We start from the raw sequence: 23,393 nt of genomic DNA on the forward strand, positions 1-23,393 counted from the left end.
TAGCATTCTTTTGTAGTTTGTTTCCCCATCTGTTAATTATTGCAGAAGCAAACAATAAGGAAGCTTTCAGCTGAGCTTTTAAATGAGCTACAAGGAGTTAAGAAGGGTTGGCAGGAGATTTTTCTAGACCACTACTGTAATGACTTTCTTGAAAAGTAGCCGTGGTTTTGGTAGGACAAACATTGCTTGGCATTGCATGGGCACTAAAGAACGTGAAAGAGAAGTGTGAAGCAGGAATAGGTCTATGTCCTTAGCCCTGATCAGAACGGCTCTTCAAAGTCATTGTGCTCAGGACAAGAGGCAATGGTCACAAACTGAATCACAGGAAATTCCACCTGAACATATGAAAACACTTTTCACTGTGAGGGTTGCTGAACACTGGAATAGCTTGCAGAGAGGTTTTGGGAGTATCTAGCCCCGGAGATACTCAAAACCCAACTGGCCACAGTCCTGAGCAACTTCCCCTACCTGACCCTGCTGGAGCAGGGGGGCTGGACTACCTCATCTCCAGAGGCCCTTTCCAACCTCAATGGCTCTGCAGTTCTGTGATCCTGCTTTAAAACCACTGGTTAAAACCAATTTGGTTTAGGGAGATTTAAGAATACCACTCACCTCAGAAGGACAGAATAACATAAAGGAAAATCACAGCATTTCTTTACCTTTCCCCTCATCAAGAGGGTTGTGGGAAGGGAATGTTAGGACGTCCCTGGACTGACTGCTGGAGAAAAAAAGGTGTGGAAGAATGTGCTTCATCATATGAGATCTGTCACCAATGGCAACATCCATTATAGCAGGAGACTGCTTGCCTCCCAAAACTTTCAGCTCGGTTAAGTAGTGATCAGAAAGCTCTAGTCACACTTCCTCTGGAGTTTAAATTTAAGAGCAAATACACACCACTCCAAGAATAAGTGATCTACAATATATGCTGTAGCAGTGCAGTTATGGTCTGTGGTATATGTTGATTCCTGCAAGTAATTTGCAACCTTAAAAATCCAACCTTCAGTACTGGAATCAAAGCGCAGTCTGAATCCTTGGGCGTTGACTGATCCATCAGTGACAAACTTGACATAAGCAAAACTGTCAGAGGTGTCCACAGCATCAGGGAGAGTATTACCACAGTACCTGCCCAACAAATTTCCTGCAAAAAATCACATACAGAAAGACAATTTTCTATCAATATATTATTTATATTTATATTGAAGGATCACTTTGCAATTTAACTGGACAGGCAGGAGTATACTAGTAAAATGAAGTTACTGCTGCGAAACAGAAGGGGGGTTTTGTCTTTGCTTCAGTAAGAAAGGCAGACAGAAGCAAACACTGTACTTTGAAAAGGCTCGCTTTGTACCCAAAAGGAAATCTCTGGTGAGGTTTTGTAGTAATATTAGGGAAGGGAAGACAAATACTGAAATAATTCTCAGACCAGAAGCGTTGTATTCTCGGATCTCCACAAAGTCATTTGTGCACATGGAGGAGTTTTGAATATCCAGGCCTTCTAGTCTGATGGTAAGATAGTGGCCCCTGGGGCCCTGCAGAAACCATTCACATAGCAGGTTGTCTCGATAATGAAGCTCAGGATACCCCATGCTTTCAATGACACCAGTTAGTCCTACCACTGTCCCGCCACAGGGAGCTGCAAAAGAAAGAACATTGGTTGACTGAAGGATGTCAGAGAGATGACCCTTCTCCTAAACAAGACTTAAAGTTATGGCACATCTGACTTGTTCTCTAACTGTGATATGAAAACAGGAATTGTATTCCAGTTAAAAATCTTCCACATTCTCCTTCTAACTCAATCAGTCCTAGTTTGGTTTGGGGTTTTGTTGTGTTTTTTTTTCTCTGCACACTCCCTCACCATCATAAGCATCCCTTCCTCTCTGTCATATCTCTTGTTAATTTAAATAAACTCATAGGTTCCAAGCTATCAAACACCTTAACTCACAGGTTCAAATATCTACCCACGTCTATATTTACCAGAAAATCTTGGGAAGATGTACCAGATTATTATAAAGAACTTTAGTTTGGTGAATGTGAATCTTATTTCTTTATGACTGACTAAAGTTGACTGCTGATTTGGGCCTACAGCTATGGTTCAGACTCCTCTTTCCTGCCCCTTCCTGTTCACACTCCCTTCCTTGTGATGCCTTGGTACGTAATCACTGCACAATTTGGGAAACAACCAGTTATTTTGAGTTTTCTTTCTCTGAAAACTAATTTCTCTGTGGTACCTGCAAACTTAAGTTTGTAATACTAAGGCTTACAGCAAATAATATTCCTTGGTGCAATTTATTGGATTTTACAGTGTATTCTGTGTGTTTGCCAGTTACAATCTTTTCATGGCAATAACAATTGTGTTCATACCATTCACTCTTCTAAGTGATTAGCGCTTTATTCCAGGATGACTGGCATACAGCTGAGAAACTGTAAATCTGTTATGCATAAATATAAATTATGGCTTCATATACTAACAATGTGTTCTTGCAAGTTGCTTCAGTTTTCACATTCAGAAATACAATAGCACGCTATATTGGCTTAAGTGTTTGAGACCTAACACAATCACCAAAATTCTGTGTAAAGCAATATAGTCCAATGCTTCACCTCTGAAAAATTATCAGTCCTAGATTTTCCTATATGGGTGATACTAACGTAATAGCTGGTACTTTGTGAAGATTATTAACATTATCAAAACTAAAAAAGTAGCATATTTCTGAATTTGATCTAAGACTATTTTGTATTTAAAACTTCGCTAGTGCTTTCTAATCCTGTTTTTGTAGCTTAAGAGCAAATAATTTTAAAGTATTTCTTTTCCCAGCTGACTAATAATGATTCCCATTGTTCATTCCTTTTTCAGTCCACTGTTGTGCAGCCCCTGTCTAGCAGCATTGTTACTATACATTGATTTACATTTACGTAAAGAAGCTCCTAATTTGTTCTCCTCCGGCCAGCTCTTATCAGATCTTTGCATTCCCCTTCAGGATCCTGTTCATGAAAGTGACACTAAGTTTGCATGCTGAAAATCAAATCATGTTACATGGTTTTATCCATGTCAACCTTTTTTCTACTGCCCCTTTGATGATAACCTCCTGTCAAAGACAATTCAGTCATTTTTTTCTACTACTGCAGATCTATGAGCATTTTCCTATTCTTACTTCCATAATTTTCACCTCTTGCTAGGTGCAGAATATGCTTATGTTATATATGATGATTCTGATGCCTTAGCTCTAACACTAATTGAGAGACATCTCTGTCAGTCCACCTGATAGGCATGACTTAAGCCCCATTACAAAAGCCTGATACTTGAGACCAAATATTCTCTAAAATCAGAGAAACTGACAAATGGAAGCATTACCAATGGTGTATTTAGCATTGAATCCCACATGCGTGGCACTGCTGTCAGACCTGAACCTCAGGTACATGACAGCTCCTGAGGATCTCTGTGAGCCTGGCATGAAGCCTCCACACAGCTTGGCAATGATGGGGGCAGTGGAGTCAGCGCCGTTGCGTAGCTCTAGGTAACTGGAAGTACAGCTAAAAGAGAGTTTTCTGTTTAATGTATAGCAGTAAGAGTTTGAAATCTTTTCAGTATGTGCACAAAGCCATGAAGCTGTAGTGAATTAGACCAGTTTCCATCCAATGTGATCAGAACAGAATTAACAAGTCCATAATCCGTGATAGTTACATAACATTTGAATCAAAAGAGGTGCTAGAAACATTGAGAAAGATTTATCCCAAGGCCAGTCTATGATCAGAGCAGATCTGACAGAGGCAAGTCCTGAGCAGGGGTATGAAAAAGCCCTGATAAAGCAGTTGTGACCATCTTTAATAGGTATTTTTTTGGGCAGCATTCAGATTCAGCAGATATTCCCTATTAAGTCTCATTGGTGACTGCTGAATTAAGGAACAGATATAAGATGAAGGGAATAAAAATTCAAACCTGGGGGCTTACTTAGGTGGGCACAGAAAGACCCAAAATATCTTAAGTAACAGCTTTGCTTTCAGAATGGTGCAGTGTCCTGGGAAGCCAGAAAGGACACCTTTGGGATTCTGTGTCCTGCACCATTTTTTCTGGACACAATCTCACAGGTGGTGCTCACCTTTGCCATATAGTGAGTCAGCTCTGTATCAATGAAGATACATCAGCTCAAAACTAGGCCTTGTTTTGTGCTTTAGACAGGGAGTGCAAAACATGCAGACCCATTGCAAATCAGCAGACAGGCAATGGAGGAGGGAGACAAATGATTGTGGTGGTAATCCATTGGATTTAAAAGCACCTGAGAGTCAAGATTACTGCAAATCTGAATATGAAAGGACTAGAGGGCACAGATTTTCCAGAAAGCACCTTCCTACCACAGATGCGTCCTCTCTGTCTATTAATTTCTGTCATACACTGCAAAGTCCTAGGAATGTGTATCAGTAGCCTGATAACTTCAGTGATCTCTCTAAAAAAATTCCTAAGCAGTTTTGATTATAAAACTGCATGCAAGTGTGCTGTGAGGAATCAGAGAAAGTAACAGGGAAAGAAGAATCAGAATGCAATCTCTGAAGAAACACAGGGAAAATAATGTGGAGGTATACTTCGGTGAAGGTTCAATGTAAAACTGGTCTTCAAATTGCAGTTCTACTGCATGTCCATTAGGAGCAGTTACGGTCCAGACACAGTCAGCATGTGGCGGATAATTGCTTGGATAGTTAGGGGAAGATATATATCCACTGGGGTTGAAATCATTGATATAAATATTCCCTCCACAAGCTGCGAAAGAAAAGATCACCAGTAAAAAACAACATTAAGGAAATGGGTGAGGCATCAAAAATATGAGCTATCAGTATATTCCAACAGTTTCCTTTTGGTGTCATATATTGGCATCAAAAACAAATGCATTTTACTGCATACTGTGGGAAAACATTTTAATGCAGTAGAATCCTATGTTCCTGTGCTCCTGCTTACGTAGTCCTCCTCACTCCCAAATGTTCAGGGCCCCGAATTAAACTGCTCTTAGTTCTACCTCGGATTGCTTCTAAACCAAAGAAAAAACATATTTCTTGCCTTGTTCCTACTGTCAGACCTATCAATACTTCTGTGAATCATTCGCCACTTCTGCTTTCCAAAAGTTGAAATGTCTGTTTGAGACAATAACGAATCTGTGAGGAATGCCAGTCAGAGCAAACATGAGGATTTGGTCAGGTCCTTTATCCTACAAAAATATCTTTATTTTGACCAGAACCTTTCTGTCAAAAACACACACTATGTTCTAGCAATACTGGTTTAACAGAGGGTTTTAGTCAAGTTTCATAAATCGAAATGCTAGAAATACTATTGTACAGCTTCACCTATTCCCTTCATGAATCCCCTACAGTAATGCTAAGAATGATTCTTTGTGGCAGCAGGGAAAAGCAGGCAGAAAACAAGCAGGTACCTAAATTTTTGAGTAGAGTGACAGGTTGCTTTAGTTGTGTTTAGTTACACTGTTTAACAGGAGATCTCCTGCTGTTCCAAGTGGCATATGTCATGATACAGTGGAATAACTGCAAATACCAAGTCCCTGATTTACTCCTGAGCTCTGTGTCTCCATTTTTTTCATTCTTCCAAAAAATGTTAGCTCTGGCAGGGAATGCTATTTTCTCAGCAGAGAGAGAGTAAAAGTTGTGAGAAATCTTACCACCTTTCTAGATGTGCTAGCCTAAATAATTCCTTGTTTAGCACTTGCACTGGGTATCATACATTTAAAATAATGTTCTTATTTCCATGGGTTTTTTCCAATCCTGTATGAATTTTGAACACCTCTTCCTAACTATAGATGCTACTTCCATGCCAAAGGGTTTCCCATAAGTTTTTTTTAAACTTTCGTATCTCTAGATTCTGTGACCTGGAGCTGGCTCTCATTAAAAAGGAGACATTTGAGTGTCAGATCAGAAGTGATGCACTAAAGAAGGGAACAGGCCATTTTTGCAGACACTTGATTTTACCAGGGTTGGGACTTAAAACAAGAACCTCCTTTAAGAGGACAAACTCCAAGTTATATCTATTGAGGTACAGAATTCAAGTTTATTTCCTAGACTTACCTAGACTCTTAGCTTCATATTTCAGTTTGAATCCTTGACCCTCATTCCTGCTGTCAGAAATGAAGTGGACAAACAGCTGATTATCTGTGGTGTACAGGGTAGAGATCGGGCTGCTTCCACAAAACCGTCCATTCCCTCTCTGGGACTCCAAAGGTGGGGCAGCATTATCTAATCCATTCTTCAGCTGGAAGAAGAGAAATTGCTAACATCATTCAAGCAAACAGCCTTGGAATTCTATAATTATAGAATCACAGAATCATGGAATGGTTTGGGTTGGAAGGGACCTTAAAGATCACCTGGTTCCAACCCCCCTGCCATGGGCAGGGACACCTTCCACTGCATCAGGTTGCTCAAAGCCCCATCCAGCCTGGCCTTGAACACTGCCAGGGATGGGGCATCCACACCCTCTCTGGGCAACTTGTTCCAGTGCCTCACCACCCTCACATTGAAGAGTTTCTTCCTTATATCTAATCTAAATTTACCTTCTTTCAGTTTAAAGCCATTCCCTCTTGTCCTAACACTACATGCTGTTGTAAAAAGTCCCTCTCCAGCTGTCTTGTAGGCTCTCTTTAGGTACTGGAAGGCTGCAGTAAGATCTCCCTGGATCCTTCTCTTCAGGCTGAACAACCCCAACTCTCCCAGCCTGTTTTCGTAGCAGAGGTGCTCCAGCCCTCTGATCATCTTCAGGACTCACTCCAACAGGTCCATGCCCTTCTTATGCTGGAGGCCCCTGAGGTGAACGCAGTACTCCACTCTCAGAAAAGTGGAGCAGAGGTGGAGAATCACCTCCCTTGGCCTGCTGGTCACACTTCTTTTGATGCAGCCCAGGATAAAATTGGCTTTCTGGGCTGCAAACACACATTGACAGGTCACGTGGGCTTCTCATCAACCAACACCCCAAAGCCTTCTCCTCAGGGCTCCTCTCACTCCATTCTCTGCCCAGCCTGTATTTGTACTTGGGGTTGCCCTGACCCACGTGCAGGACCTTGCACTTGGCCTCGTTGAACTTTGTAAGATTACAATGGCCCAACTCTCAAGCCTGGCAAGGTCCCTCTGGGTGGCATCCCTTCCCTCCAGTGTGTTGACCACACCACATGGCTTGGTGTCATCAGAAAACCTGCACTCAATCCCATTGTCTACGTCTTTGACAAAGATGTTAAACAGCAATCAGATCATCTTAATGCTTCATGCCATGGGGGAAAACAATAACCTAGTGATTAGTTAACACACAGCAATAAATAAGAGAGAGAAATAATATGTGTGGTATTTTTCTTTGGTATTTCCACCCCCTGACAACCTGGGCTGCCTTACTGACACTGAAATCTGTAACATTCTGTAGTTTTAATAGCTTTGAGGATTTGGTGACCTAGCCAATAATCTCACCTCTACATAATCTCCAAGGCTGCAGGAAGTATCCTCACTATTAACTTGGAAAGGCTGTTCAAAATGGACAGCAATGATAAATCCAGAGGTTACTACTACACGCCAGGAACAATTCAGATTAGGAGCATAGTCTTGAGGGTAGTTGGGGGATGCTATCACACCCCTGCCTGTGTACAAATAGCCTCCACAACCTGACAAAAACAAGAAGAACCAAAGAAAAAAATATTAGCATCAAATATTCACATATTCATTTAGAGAAAAACCCCGTCTCTCAAAAGAAAGATGTGACAGGTAAAAGCAAATGTTGAAGCAAATGTATGAAGAGCTGAGGGGCGTAGAGTAATGCACACAATGAATTATCTCGCTCCTACAAACTAGTAGATTGCAAGAAGACACACACCAAACATCCTGGCACTCAGTTCTCGGGCTTAACAGACGAGTAAGCAGGCAGCTATGCCAAGGACCTCCCATGGCATCAGTACATTGCTTGTAGCCAAGGACCAAACTGCTGTCACCTACTCAAGCTGCCAGTCAGAAAAACTTCCCCTGCTGCCCATTGTTATCCTAACACTTTCCTTGGTGCCTCAGCCCATTCAGGAATCTGTTATCATCCCTGGGTGCTTGTGGGAGGAGTGCCACTGGAAACTGTGACATTCCTGCTGGAACTTACACAGCTTTCCGAATCTGTCTCTCTCTGTTTTGTGTCTCTGCTCTGAGTCATTTATTTCTCTCTCTTAGCTGGGCATTCTTTCACCTTTCAGCTGAGCTGTTACAAACTTAGGCATACACTTTTCTTCTGAAAGTGACTGGTCTGGTTGAATCGTGCTTTGTTGTATTATATTGCTGGGGAAATAGCAAATTTTTCCTTTGCAGAGTCAGACATTTATTAATGCATATTCATGAGATGTGAATAATTGATCTGTGTGATTAATTAGATAGACTGCAAACAGCTGTTAAAAATACCCCAGTCTTTTCTTTCCTTAGCCCATTGTTAGCTGCAAGGCAGGCATTTATCTGTGGGAGAAGAGAAAGACATCTTACTTTTGTGATAAGAGGCATTAAACCCAGCTCCAGTGACACTTGAATCTGACATGAAGTGGATGAACATTGCCTCTCCAGTTGATCTTATTGGCCCAGGAGGTTCTCGTCCACACAGAGTAGCCAGCACTGGGGAAAGACTAGTGTCTCCTGAAATCAGAACGCGGCGTTAAAACCAACACATTTGCCTATTGGTTGCTGTGGCTCATGCTTTCAGGCAGGTGCTTTTCAAGATCTTTAACCCCTAACAGATTAAGGAATATTTTATAGACCACCAAATATTTTGCTAGACTTTGGTAATTTTATTTTAACTAGCAGAATGTCTCAACATAGAGTAAGAATACTGATTTAGAGCATGTTCCCATCACTATCTAGATTGCTTAAGGTCAACGAACATAAAAATTCCATGGGACCTTGGGTATCTATTGCAAGCTGTCAGGGTAAAGCAAGACTGGCTTCTCACCATCTTGGATAATAAGTTTGTCATAGTTGCATGAGCTGTGAGATTCTATGTCTAGGGCCAGGATATTGAACTCCACAGTAGATCCAGGAGCTCTGATAAGCCATGAACAGTCAGCAGAATTTCTGTAATTCATGGGCCAGCCCGGTGAGAAGAGGAATGAAGGCGTTTCTTCAGTTGTTACAGTCCCTCCACATGCACCTGTCACATACAAGAAGTCAAAAATGAAAGCACCCTCTTTTCAAACTCAACACTCCCCCCATATAATTTAAGATGACAGATCTATAATTAAGCACAATGGGAGCACATTCATGATGCGTGTAGTCACAGGAATGCATTTCTTCAACTTCAGTTTGGACCAGGAGTACAAAATCATAAAATCCTGACCTATAAGGATGTTCCTGTACTACCTGGTGCAGCAACGACGTGACTTATTTTACCATGAAGAGTATCTAGCAAAAGACCTAAGAGCATCTACCACAGTTTAACACTGGTTGCGTATCAGAAAGGAACGGTGCATACATAACCAATAATACACATACGATTTAGACCCTCTTGAAATCAAAGTACTTTTTGTTCTCCACTTCTAATGTCTCAGCTTTGTGTTCATATCAAGATGGAATCCTTGTTGGGATATCTGGTGGCTCAGTGCTCTCCCAGTACTTAAACCCATTACATATATATTACATAGCTGCTACTACCCTGCAGAACTCCAGAGATCCCTAGTCCCTCTGTCCCCAGAAATCTGCCTTAAGATTTAGAAAGAAGGCATTGCACTATGTCCTAGTTAGTCTTAACTTCCTCTTGTTGATCTTCCTCAGAGAAAATCAATGGTACAGGAAGCATATTCCCTCTCCTTCCAGAAGCTCTTTGTCAGAGGTATACAATCATACTGAGCATATTCTCTTTATTTATGGGTATGAGATGCATTATAGTGAAAGGTTTCATATCACAATTTCCAGTGATTTAAGAATGTGATTTCAAGAGGGATACTTGAAATGTACTTGATTCAAGAGGCATACAAAATGTTTAGCTTTCATGAAATACCTGTGTAAAAAAAAACGCCCTCTAGCAACATGCTTATTTTTCAAATACTGTAAAACAGTGTATCTGAAAGTCCCTAGAAAATTGTTTTACAAGGCTGTTAAAATGCTTAATTAAAATGTCAATGAAAGCTTTCCTTCTGTTAATATCTAGGTCTTTCTCTTGTGGGGAGGGTTTTTTTTAAAGTAAAACTCAGTATATCACTGGCTGTATCACTTTTAACTGTGCAGCCCACTGAAAACCCACCTCTAGCAATGGTGCGTGTAACAGCAGAAGCATCCACTGCATACCACTCCAAAAGAAAGCCTTTTCCAGTCACAGATGGATCTGACTGGAACTGGATTGTCATTGAACTGCCAGAGGATTCAAAAGAAGCAGGGTCTGTGCCACAGTATGTTGCAACAGTACGAGAATGAATGGTGGGCCCATCATAAACCTGCAGAGAGAAGAACAAGTGCCATTCCTCATAGAGACAGATTTTCATCCAGCCCATTCTCAACAAGTTTCCAAGCAGAAAATTACCCTCTTTAAATGAGTAAGGGATCTTTCAGCAAATCCCTGTTAGAGAGAAACTTCTCTTACAAAAATGGAACAAAATCTCCCTTTCCATTATATACTGTTAATTGTGAAGCTTTCACAGAAGAAGGATATGAATGGAAGCCATCAAATTCAGCTCATTCCCCTCACAGGGCTGCTCTTTGGGGACAGGGACTGGTCTCCCACGTTAAAAAATTCCACTGGTACAATCTTGTTCCTTGCTAAGGAAAAAATCAACATGATCTGCAGGAAAAAAAAAACATTTTTTTCTTCCCTCCCCTAAGGAACAATCATATTTAAAATTCTATCAAATAAATATGCATTTTTTTCATTTTATATATTTATAAGCCAAAACTTTTGCTTGTTAAAAGATGCTTCTGTTTTGCCACCATTCAAACCTATTTGTGTTCTTGTCCTTTTCCCTCCAGTAAAAAATGTCCAGTAGAGAAAGCTAGAAAATATGAAATAAACATTAACATTACACTGAAGGTCTGATCCTTGTGTCAGGTTAAAGATCAGGCTGATTCACACCCACTGAATGTGTAGTCAATTTAAGAAACTCATTTTACTTTCAAACAGACAGACAAAGAAAGGCAGGGTGAGTTACAAGAAAGAAGATGCTGTTAAAATCTGACATGTGATAAGGAATAAGCTGTATTTCCTTTTTGAACTAATATTAAATTTGGATATCACTGAATTAATAATGGATTGAGTATACTGAATATATGGAACTAGTATTAACTTTCCCAAAGATGAAAGAAAAGGATAATTTGTGAACCAGCTAGTTAAAAAAAAGACAATAAGAGATTTACCTTATTTAACTAAGTGCTTACATTCAGCTAAGTTCAGAAAGAAGTTGCTGGCTCTATTGCTCCATTTTTCTTAGCACCATGCATGCTATATTTTTTAGCCTGGCAAAAAGGCTAGACTGTATTAGAGCAGGGTGCGGAGAAACAATCAAACAGAAAGGAACCAGTACCTTCCTACTGCTGACAGCAAATTACTGATGCAGACAGCAAAGAAGGTGCAAGTAAAGGATTGTTCCTTGTAGGATTTTAAAAAAAACCCACCTTATTTTTAGAGACACTGAGATGTTATTATTACCGTTGTCCTCAACTGAACCAGCACAGAGCAAAGTTCAATCTGGCATCTGAACTGAAATTCTTGGATTTGAAAATTCAGCACTGTACCATTGTGGACTTATTTTAAATAAGTTTCAAATTTACTTATTGGAAATATCTGTTAGGGAGCCAAAGAGTATGTAACCTTTCCTATAGCTAGTAATTATTGAAGATGTGACAGCAAAAACAGTAAGCCACACCAGATCCTTGGAAATTCTTCCTGTTCTTCTTGTAGGTTTCTCTATTAATAATTTTTATCACAGTTAACTGATATAAAGTAACTTTTCACAATGAAATCACCTTTAGCTTGTCATAACGGCATCTGTGATGATCTTCAATGTCCATCTCCAGGATACGGCCATGGATAACTTGTGAAGCATTAACGTTTATTCGCCACTGGTAATTGGAATTGTGAGGGTAACTTCTAGGCCACTGCGGTGAAGCTATTTGTCCTCTGTTTCCCACAATGTCATTTCCATACACTGAAAAACAAGAAGGGAGACAGCTAATGCCTCTTATTCACATAGATTAGAAGGAGTATTGGGGCCCAGCCTGCAATATAGCTTTCATTTCAGCCCATCTGATTTAATTTACTTAAGACTAGACAGTGCTGTGAGGCACAGACTTGTGTCTCAGACAATCCTAGGATGCACATCTAATTGTTTTCTTCTTGAGGGATGCAGTGTGCCCTTATCTGAAGAGAAACACCCATTCAAGCCATGTGGCCCTACATGTAGGAGAGGTGGGAAGACGGCACATCAAAATTCCCCCGACTGCCTACTTCATGTTAATTTCTTCCCAAGAAACATTAAATATTAATTTTTTTAATGCCTTTGTGTGTTCTGGAGAAAAATGGTTCTGATTTGATTGACTCATAAACTATTGAAAATTCCTTTTGTCAATTAGTAGTAAAAGTCTCAAAATAAGGAAAATTGTTGGAAGTTTAGCCTGCATAATCAGAATGACTCTGGATCTTCAGGTTCAGCAATCTGCTCATGCAGCAAGTCAGACTGATGTTTACAATGATCCCTTGAAATTTTGGATCTATAAACTGGCATCATTTCCTTTTCTTCTAATTCCATTTCCTGGTTAATGGCATCTAGATCCAGACTAGAAGATGAACAGCCATACTCAAAAAGCAAAATGGAAAGCTGGGAAAGAAATCATTTTTTCTTAGTTCGTCAATTGCCTAATAAATGGCAACATAAACATTAAATACCATTGCTCACTCTCAGGTAGCAAAGACATATGGTTGGGTATTTTTAACTTTAACAGGCTATTGGTAAACTTGGGTTGTCATAGAAGTTTTTAGTATATAGTTCTTATTCGTATCTTCACAGCCCAATACTTCTGATGAATCTGAAAACGATGTGATAAACTGTTAGAAAACAGTCAGTAAAATACAGGACATTTTATTCTCTGTAATCCATGGAAATTTTTGCTTGTAGAAGGATAATATGATCAATCTGAAAAAAATACTGTCTGTTACCATAATTTTAAAAGAGAGAATGTCATGTCTAATTCTTCTAATTACATTATACTTAATATACTTACACACACAAGTCCTGTTCTGATACATTTTAGAGTATTCCTTTACATTTGGGATTAAAAAAAAATTACAAAATAATTTTAAAGAGAATTTAAAGCCTTGCTTACATCAACAAAAATTTTCTAATATACAAGGCCAAGCAATCACTTTTTTAAATTGTTTTGGAAGTGTTATCAAAGAAAAACAGTTTTCAATTAAATAACATCTACTCACAGTGAGAGAATGTGGCCCTGAAGCCAGCACCAGTGCCTGAGCTGTCTGAGACAAATTTGACCCACAGGACATGTCCAACAGTAGATGTATAATTTGAAGGCAAAGAGTTCCCACAGAATCGTCCTGCCAGCGTGCCTGTAGCGCTCCCTTCACGAATCTCCAGGAAATCTTTGGTGCAGCCTCTACTATCTTCGACCTGAAACACTCTGTTTCGATAACAGTAGAAGAGCATTAGCAGGCATATGACTGACACATACTTTGGAGTTTGCTCTGCCAGGCCACTAATCCCCCTATGGCTGGTATCTTACTATAACAGTTAAAAGGGCAGCAACAAAACCCTCCAGAACCCAGAAGTCTGTGCTCATCACCTGGCAGTGCTGCTGAAACAGGGTGCTCTCTTTTCTAGATCCTTATTTTATGACAGAGCTTCAGTTTGCAAAGTTACAATTTTTAAAGAGCTCTCAAACCTTTGTAATATTTCATGGTTCTCAAAAAACAATCATGAAATACAGAAAGCCCCTGATATATAAAACAGATTTTTAATATAAGCCCAGGTCAGAGTACTTACTAGGTGCACATCTATTGTGTGCAGAGGATACTTTTAGCCTTACAAATCAGTTTGCAGCCCCTTCATATGTGTATTATTCCAGTACACCCTCTGGTGAGAAAACAATTGGCAGAGGCCTAGATTCATTTGTAGTTAACACCTCAGAGCTCAGAAATCCCTTTGCAGTTTCTCCAGGATGATGAAATATTACTGTTTCTCCAGGGTCTCTGAGTTTCACATAGCTGGGTGTGAAAAATAGTAATGATTGCTATGAACTCTCCTAAACCAATTTTTATCTTAGAAAAGGAATGGGATTTAGTAATCAGATTATAAATTCTTAATTATTGTACCAAGCTGAATCCTAATTATATTCTAAAAATCATTAGCTGTTATTCTAGGTAAAGTGCTTTGATTCAATCCAATATACTTTTCAGAAGCAGGCTATGAATATATAGTAAAGATTCCAGAGAGTTCCTCTTACAACCAATGCCCCAAATATTCATGCTTTCTGGTTTTCTGGTAACAACTCCTCCCCTTCAGTCCTGAATATAGCCATGTGTTCAGCATACACAAGCTGTGAAATGGTTCCAACCACTCATCTGGATATACTTCAGACTAATTTAAAGCTAACCCTCCAATTGCAAGACAGGCATTTCTGTTCAGACTGAGCTGAAGAAAATGAATGCCTCATGCCAACAAAACTTCATAAACCTCTAATATTAAATTAAATTAAATAAATACTGCTTTCTAACACAATTACTCCATGCTTTCCAGTATTTTCAGCTTGCCTTTCAGCTATGTATAACTGAAGAAAAAGAGCTTGCATCTACTCAGTGTCACTTTATATAACTGAATGTATGTTCTGCTGATAGTTTCTGCTTCACACTGGATTTCTGTTTTGGTTCTGAAAAGTTGTCATTCACTATTTTGTAGCAAATATTTTGGAACATATTTTTAGGCTGTAGCACTTCTCTGCTTCAGTGAGTAAAGGAGGAATAGAATGTCCTTTTTATTGCATTAGTGAATCAGAACACGCCTAGCAAATTGCACCTTATACAGTCAGCATGTTACTGGGCAAGTTTTCCTTTTGTCTTGATTAACCGTAAATGCAAGTTTCATAATAACTTTTCCTTTCCTGCTCATTCTTGATAGCTTTGCAAAGGGTCAGTGCTCTCTTCCTTGGCAGTAGCCACTGTTTGATGCCCAGAAACACAGAGGCTCAGTAATCTACATCATGGGTAAAGAACAACCTAACAACCCTGTTAAAGGACTCTACATTGTTCTGTGGATCGGGTATGACTTTCCTGTTAGAAGTCTTCAAAAGAAAGTTACTTTGCTGAAAGGAAAACAGGATTCCTTCAGCTACTCTCCTAGCCCCTGTTGTACCTCCACTGCTGTAATTGTCGGAGAAATTCTGAAGAGTTTAATATGAATTTTAGCCTGACAATCTGTGGAGTATCTGTGCCCTTTATATTATTCAGCTATATAAATATTACAATGAATCTGGTAGTAAGGAAATAGTAGGAATTTCCCTTGTAAAGAAAAGGCAGACCAATGCTAAGTTTCCTCTTCTTGTTTATAAGTGAGTGAGAATTGGCTTCTCCAGCTTCCCATGCTGTTCAAACAACAAACCACCTATTTATATAAAGTTGTATATGCCTTAATATAAGCAATGACTAAGACGGGAGAACACTGATTGCAAGCTGCCACCAACCACTGCTCTGTTCTCTTTCCAAATTACTCTAAAAACACATTTCAGCTTTATCATCTGGTAATTACATTTCCTAATAAACACAGAACATCTTTCCTTCAGGTCTGTTAAAAGGCTGAATAACCCCTGGCAACGTATTTACATAAAGGACAGCTGGAGCCGGTTGCCAGGGGAGCTGAGAATTGTCCAGACACACTCGGTGTTGAGCAGATATGGCTCAGGATAGCCAGGGCTGTTGAAAGCTCCTCTGTCCATGTGGAAAGTACCACCGCAGGCTGCAACAAGAAGGAGACAGCAGAGACTTGAGAAGGAGGATGACATTAAAAAAAAAACCCAAAACTAACAAAAAAGAAAAGAACAAAACCACCAAACCAAAAAAAGACCAAACCCACTTTCACAGAGCCAGAGCATTTGCTAATTGAGAAAGCATTTCTCCTTGTCTCGATGTTCTTTAGATTGTTGATATACTTGCTGAGACCTTGGCCAAAAAGAGGAAGTGTAATAGGAGATTTTAAAAAATGGGAACATCAGGGACACAAAGAGGTACAGGATCTGTTCTTTTTCTTAAAAGTCAGAGGCATAAGATAGCAACACCTGGCATATGGACTTACATGATGATGATGCAGTATAGGTGGCATGGAAGCCCCTAGAAGCAAAGTTGTTGTTTGAGATGAAGTTCACCACCAAGGCATTACTAAAAGAAGTGATAGGATGTGGTACAGTAGTGCCACAGTACCGGCCTGAAAGAGAACAAGACAGAGAGGAAAAAAAAGTGTGTTCAGCATGGAATTATTATTGCTAATTTAACATTTGGAGTTAATGCCTGACAGCAACTAGGAGTTACTTTTGTTGCTTACAATTGCAGTTGTCAATTCAATCTACATAAAAATTAAATACTCCGTTTCATTTGTACAGAACCCAACTCTGGTCACATTTTTTTTTAACAGAGGAAGGCCCTCCTGCACTCCAGATACCCTAGTCACTGGCTAGTCTTCACTGAGCTCCTTCATGTTCACTCTAACTAGAAATTACAGCCTAATTAAAAAAAAAGAAATCCCATCAAATATATCTGACAGTAATTTCAATTTCACTTGTTTCTGATTTAAAAAAAAACCAAACAAACAAGTGACAAATAACAAAGCAGTTACCCTGTAACAGACTGTAACATGGGGATGAGAAATATGAATCATGATCTAGCAGAAGGGCAGCTAACAGCAGAAAGAAAGATAGCAGCTAGTATCCTGGTCCTCTTGCCAAGTGAAAGCCAAAGGTAGGAGACCAAAAAATGAAATCTGCTCTTAGTTACAAACTAGTTAAGTTGAGTGCAGCCCCACTCCTGACAAAGGAACATACACAAAAGCAGAGTAAGGGAGAGCATAATCAGGCACAGATACTCCGAATTTCCCAGAAAGGAATTTGAGGCAACCCTGAGGATATGACTCAGGACCACCCTGTGGCCAGGGGTGCACTCCTGGCTTCCTGGCAATATAAGCACTGAATTTTGCTGCTCCAAGATGGCTTTGAACAGACATGTCAGGAGAATGCTGTAGAAAAATCAGGAGCAAGCAGAAAATTAGGCTTTCCAGCCCTTGAGGAAAATCCAGGAATCTGCAGCTTTCTTCACCTGTGTTCAGTGTGGACTGTGCTTATGAGTGTGGGTTATGTTATATTTTTGTACAGTTAACTGGGAATTCAGTTCAAACTGAATTGCTTGGTTCCCAATATTGTTCAGCTGAGGAGGAAGGAAAAGGCAGCTGGAGTCAACTCCAAACTGCAGGTTAATAGGAATACAGTCAGAGCGTAGGAGGACTGTGCCATTCACACCGAAGATTTATCCTCCATTCCCAGTCTCCTCTGGCCAGAGTGGCCAAGGACCTTCCTTTATCAGAGAAAACCCATGAAGCAGGAGGACACTCACAGAAAACCTTCTCCTGCTTACCTTGGGTGTAGTTCTATATATGAAATAAACAAGGGAAAGGTACAATACCTTGAAGAGGAGCTTCGTAGTTATTTCCATCCAAAATCTCCACAAAATTCGTTGTACAGTTTTGACTGCTGTTTTCAATATCAAAGTCAGTAAACGAAAGTATGACGTGGTTGACTGGTAATAGCAAAAAGTAAAAACTTATTGGCATTTCACAGAGAAATAATAACATGTAAACAAACATACCATCTTTTCTTTTCTCCCCTGAAGTTGAAGTACATCATCTGCATTAGTTTGTTCCCTGATATGTGGATTGAGTTTGATGGAAGTGAATTAATCCTTATTGCAAAGGTTCTGGTAGAACTCTTCATAATTCAGTACTTTCTAGTACAACCAACATTAGAAGCATAAGATTTAACACATACACATAAAAATCTGTTTCCTAGTATCTGAACAGCTTCATTATATACTGAAAGTGTCAACCAACACAACAGGGAACATCTACACGCATTCAGAACCAAACTTATTTCTACACACCCGTGACCTTCTGTCCCTTTGTGATCTATACCATAGATCTGGACAAAATGTGAATTGATGCTGCCCTGCTCCAGGCTTAGAAAGAGCTGGTTCTTTCATCGTTTTGTAACACTGCATATATATCAATTGGACTGGTTAAACAATCATTAACTACCCTCAGCTATATTTGTACAGAATTGGATTTTCCACACCCTTGGACTGCAGGCTATGTCCTGAAAAAGAAAATTTCTGACTCAGGGTATTTTTGACTCTCATATTGCTCTTGCTTGTCTGACATGGACAAAGGTGAAATCACAGTCCACAACTGGAAGAACAGAGGCTGTTCTCAACACCTGCCTGTGACAGTAGTTACTCATGGCCTTAGAGCTCCTATAGCTTGATCAGATCAGAAAGAGTCTCACAATTTTAATGATAACTAAGTTGACCAAGCCTGAATTTGACACAAATATTTTGCTTCTCACTGGGCTACAATTAGTTGTCTAGAACAAGCCGAAATGACAGACATGGACCCAGGCGCTGCATTCAGCAGGGTGCCGCTGAATGGCATCCAGCTGCACAGCCCGCGTGTTCGGCACGCCTGTGTCCTGTCTGGTCAATCAATTCCAGCTATCAATGTGGGTCCTCAGGATATAAAGCAAAAAGGAAAAACACAGTGGGAGGCAAGAACAGGAGACTTGTTGGCCTTCTCAGTAAAAGCAGAGCAGGAACTCTGCTGTGATTTGCCATTGGCTAAATCTACTGTATATGGTTATGTAATGTATGTGTACTATGTACGTATGGAATGCTGTGCGACTGGCATAATGAAGCTGCATGTACCTATAACATGAGGTATGTGGTGGTCCCGGTGGTAAGTGGAGGAAGTCACTACACACACAGGTTACTTCTAATACAACATTTTTCTGGTCTCTCATACTGACGTAATTCAGGAGACAACAGTTATGTATGAATTTTCAACCTGGATCCAGGAAAAGACTGTCTCTAAAAATAAGTGTTGTGTAGGTAAGGAATAGCTTTGAGAATTGATTTCTTGTAAAAGAATCTATGCCAGAAAAAGTATTGCTTATCTCTTGATTTTTGTTTTGGTGTTTTCTTTGGAAAATTGATTTTCATTTATAACTTAGCAAAATGAACTTACAAATGTGATTGGAACATTCTATGATTTTTAACAACGACTAAATATCAGATGCATAACTGAAGTTCAGGGGTTGCTATTAAAAACAAACATTTATTTAAATGATGTTACCACGATACTATTACACAATTATTAAATATTTTTTAGGAATCCTATACAATGTAAAGGTAATGCTGAGTATTAAAGGTAATACCACTATCTGATGGAAAATATTTGGTGTTTTATGATCAATCATAAACCTGTGTACAATTAGACAGGGACATTTGAGAGTGTATCTATTCACATAAGACCCATTTATTTGTATTTTAAATTTAAATTCTTCTGTACTTTTCCTCATTATTTAATTTTTTTTTTTTTAATGTTAACAGCATAGATTTGATCTAACGCAACTCTAGCTTGACAAATGCAGACCAAAATAAGGTCAGCTAAATACATGTGCTTTAATTGTATATAAACCCTTAGATTTTTCTCAGGGATGAATCCAACTTCACATAGTATTCAACACCTCATTTATAATTGCAAACTTGGGTCACAGTAAATCAGCTAAGATGACAAATTGTAAACTGTCTTCCTCACTATGCACTAAATCCTTTACAGTGAAATCTGATTCAGGACAGATTAGCAGAGCCACACTCTCCAACTACCAGGATGCAGAACTTCCTAGAGAAATAAAGGAGGAATTTTGCATTGTTATTACAGAAAAGAAGATGAGGATGTTAGTCACCATAGCTAATAAAAGATGTTTTTACTTACATGGTTCCTGAGCCTGAATAATCCAGCTGCAGTTCTGATTGTCTGGGTATTTGGCAGGATACAGAGGGGAGGAAATTGCTGCCCCAACCGAATCTGACTCTATGAAACTTCCGCATGCTTTAGAATGAAACACACATACACACACACATATTTATATATACAAAACACATGTCTTAGATTCTGTAGTGAAAATGAATGCATAAAATGTACTACGCTACATCAACATGCAATGAGAATAAAATTCCCAACAGTAATTTATCAGAAGAGATTTAAGGGCTAGCTCCCAGCACCAGGTGTGCTTTCTTGACCTGGATCCACAGGCCATGCTGCACCTGGCTGACCATCTGTGGGAAGCCAGAGTGACTTGGGAACAGATCTCATCTTTAACAGGCACCTCACACCTCATAAGAGCAATCTTGGGGTGAAAATAACTTGGTTTCAGGGTAGTGCAATCATACACCCATTTCTCTGATCATTTGGCTGTGCTGGCAACTAGGAGGGGAAAAAACCCGTAAAATCTCCAGAAACTTCTAATGCCCACGTGTGGCATCACATTGCATTGGCAGGATCCTCTTGTGAGCTGCATCAACAAAACTGCAGCTGTGTGAAATGTTGCACATGTGCGAGAGCTTGGCTGACTGTGCAGCTTTGGCTAACAGTGCTGAGTGCTGTCATGGCCCATTTCTAAGCATGCTGACTCATCAGAAGCCCCCCAAACCTGAGTTTAACACATAGGTGCCTTAAACAGCAGGGTGAGGAGTTAGGTACCAAAGGCTGAGATTAATTTATCATGCCATGCTACCTAAAACATCCAGCAGGAGATGGGACTTACAGGTTTTTCTCAGGAAGAGGGAAGCTAGATTGCCTACATCCTAGGCAGGGAGCACTTGCTCACCAGGCAGGTTTTGTACAGGACCTAATCCAGTAAACATGCTCTGAGAATGTTTAACTGATTAGGCTTTCATACCTGTTAGTCAGAAATGCCTAGCTATGTATCTAACTCGTACCTCAACAACTGGGGTTCCTGACATTTTTGGTGATACAAATTCCTCCTTTATAATTTTTCACAATATTTTCAGAGACAAAACATTTCTGAAGAAAGTACTAATTTATAGTGAAAAGAATCCTAGGAAGAAAATGAGAGAAAAGGATTTTCTCTACGAAAACTACATGGCTGTACCTTGGGAGGAAAAAATGTTTCCAAAGTTATTGCGGAAAAAAAAAAGAAAATCACCAGTCATCAAATAGTACCTAATTTCACGAAAAATTCTGCCCAGTTGATGTCATTTTTCATTAAAAAGGAAACGATGTAAAATACCAATTAGTCCTACACAAATTGGATGGTTGATGTTTGGCAGGGTTTGCAGGCTTGAATCCATAGGCTTCATCACCAGCACCACACAGAAGCCTTTTATGGCTTTTCAGATTCATGCACATGGATAGACACATAAAGTGTTATTTTGTCACTAGGTTTATGGAAACTGCAAGTTGCACATTTCTCTCAGGACAGTTATGGGTAGCTACCCCCCTAGGGAGGAGGAATAGGAGGCTGCTGATGTATGCTAGATGCCTTACTACAAAAACCATTCTCTTCCCCCAGTCAAAGAATCTAAGATAATCCTTAGATTTATAATTCTTTATAATTTGGAAACAATCAGTCCTGTTAAAGATATGCATCAGTATGCTACATGTATAGAAACAGCACCTTTTGTTATCAGCTGTGCTAAAAGATTGTATCTAATACAAACAAACTGGTGATTAGAAAAATGTACATTAATGTGAATGACAAAATTACCTTCAGTAAAGCGAGCACTGAAGCCCCTGTGCTGGTTGGTTGCATTAGATTGCAGTCGAATGTACATCAGATTCCTGGAGGATGTGATAGGAGGAGGATGCTGTGTTCCACAGAGTTTTCTAAGAAGGTGTGCTTCATTGCTGGGACCATCAAATACCTGTTATGAAAGATCAATTAAAGTATTTGGCTTCAATAGAAGTAACGAGAAGACTTCTATTTCATTCCCTCTCTTACATTTCATACAGTTTGATTGTGTTACAGCCCTGGTATGAGCAGTGCAAACAAACTGTGCACTGCCTATCTTACGATTGTGACCATTTCCAAAAAATGCATGTATTCAGGATGAAGATCCTGTAGCCTTTATAACAAAAATGCATCAAGTAACCATCTTCCTCTGTATGTACCTGGTATAGAAGCAACTCTCCTTTTAACAATCCAGATACCCCCATACATTTACTGCTTTCTGTTAATAGCTAACATGAGCTCCTGCCTAGCTTTTATTCAGTTAAGCCCTACATCTTGCCTCAGTAAAGACTTCTAAATTGGCCCTAACGTGCAAATAGTGCAGCAGTGGGAACTATGACTGTATAAAAAGATATAGGATTACGATTTTTAGATATATGAACCCAACATCAAGGATCAGAGTCCACGTATCTATGCTTTATAATAGCTTTAAGGTGTGGAATTGCACATATATACCTGAAGTGTAATTTAAGCAGAAGATGAAGAAAAGTAGGAAAAAAAAAAAAAGGAGAAAGAAAGTAAAGTTGGGGTCACAAAACTTCACTTTTAATTCTACCACAAATGCCTTCCTTCTCTTTTTTTTCTCCCTACAGCTGACAATTTTGTTTCCTTCCTCTCTGTTTCACAATCAGGAGGAGAAGGATAGTGAAGTTAAAACTAATTAGCTTCTAGCTCAAGGGGAAAATGGCCACAGTCTCAGAGCCTCCCGCTAATCTTTCCTAGCACTCCAGCTGACATGATTTGTTGCTACTGGTTTTGAAGCCATGGGTCAGTCTCAGAGCCCTTGTGCCTGGTTTCAGAAGTGATAAGCACTGGAGCCATCAGCACAGTTGCATGACCCACAGAGGAAAAGCCTTTGGGCTACTGGCCAGCAACAGCAGTTGAATTCAGTTCCTGTTTCAGTGTTAACGTCCTGCATTACCATAGACACCTCATCAATTATAACCTGTGACTCAGCTTCCTATAGCAAAATGGAGGAAAATGTGAATAGAAGGGCTGGAAGGTACTCAGGTGCCAGGATGTTAAAGGCTGTATAAAAGTCCACTTTGAGCAAAATAATGCCATTCGGTTAGAAGAAATGTACTTCTTGAGATTGTCTTCTTTTGCTTCAAAATGCCTCACATTCCAGCCTATCTGTGCAATGCAACACAGACGAATTAAAACCTTCTAACTAGGCTGTGTAACACAATGCAATGTTTCTGCCTCCAGTATTCAAAAGCCTTTGAGCACATTAGTGAAAAAAAATATATAAAAAACAGTAGCTGAGAGAAAGGTGAGCTGCCTCAAATAAACTTTGGAGCTGAGAAAGAAAGGACAAAACTCCTGCTTAATCCACAGGCCTACCC

The 23,393-nt window shown here is 39.6% G+C and overlaps 1 protein-coding gene across 12 annotated transcripts in view; it reads right to left on the reverse strand.

The window, feature by feature from the left end:
- Positions 1-23,393, reverse strand: part of CUBN (cubilin) — a 155,164-nt gene that overhangs the window by 45,061 nt on the left and 86,710 nt on the right. For 11 of the 12 annotated variants that reach the window (XM_040593691.1, XM_040593689.1, XM_040593690.1 and 8 more), the window contains 16 exons: positions 21,805-21,961; positions 20,010-20,126; positions 17,651-17,764; positions 16,275-16,403; positions 15,806-15,938; positions 13,406-13,611; positions 11,944-12,125; positions 10,232-10,421; positions 8,945-9,142; positions 8,485-8,631; positions 7,444-7,634; positions 6,061-6,244; positions 4,576-4,750; positions 3,350-3,528; positions 1,424-1,633; positions 998-1,138 (listed from right to left, as the gene is read on the reverse strand). In XM_040593691.1, the coding sequence (XP_040449625.1) occupies positions 998-1,138; positions 1,424-1,633; positions 3,350-3,528; positions 4,576-4,750; positions 6,061-6,244; positions 7,444-7,634; positions 8,485-8,631; positions 8,945-9,142; positions 10,232-10,421; positions 11,944-12,125; positions 13,406-13,611; positions 15,806-15,938; positions 16,275-16,403; positions 17,651-17,764; positions 20,010-20,126; positions 21,805-21,961 (2,653 nt within the window). The remainder of the gene's footprint in view (positions 1-997; positions 1,139-1,423; positions 1,634-3,349; positions 3,529-4,575; positions 4,751-6,060; positions 6,245-7,443; positions 7,635-8,484; positions 8,632-8,944; positions 9,143-10,231; positions 10,422-11,943; positions 12,126-13,405; positions 13,612-15,805; positions 15,939-16,274; positions 16,404-17,650; positions 17,765-20,009; positions 20,127-21,804; positions 21,962-23,393) is intronic. The other variant, XM_040593693.1, reaches the window with a different exon arrangement.

The sequence above is a fragment of the Falco naumanni genome, chromosome 4 (genome assembly GCF_017639655.2).
Source record: "Falco naumanni isolate bFalNau1 chromosome 4, bFalNau1.pat, whole genome shotgun sequence".
Lineage (NCBI taxonomy): Eukaryota > Metazoa > Chordata > Aves > Falconiformes > Falconidae > Falco > Falco naumanni.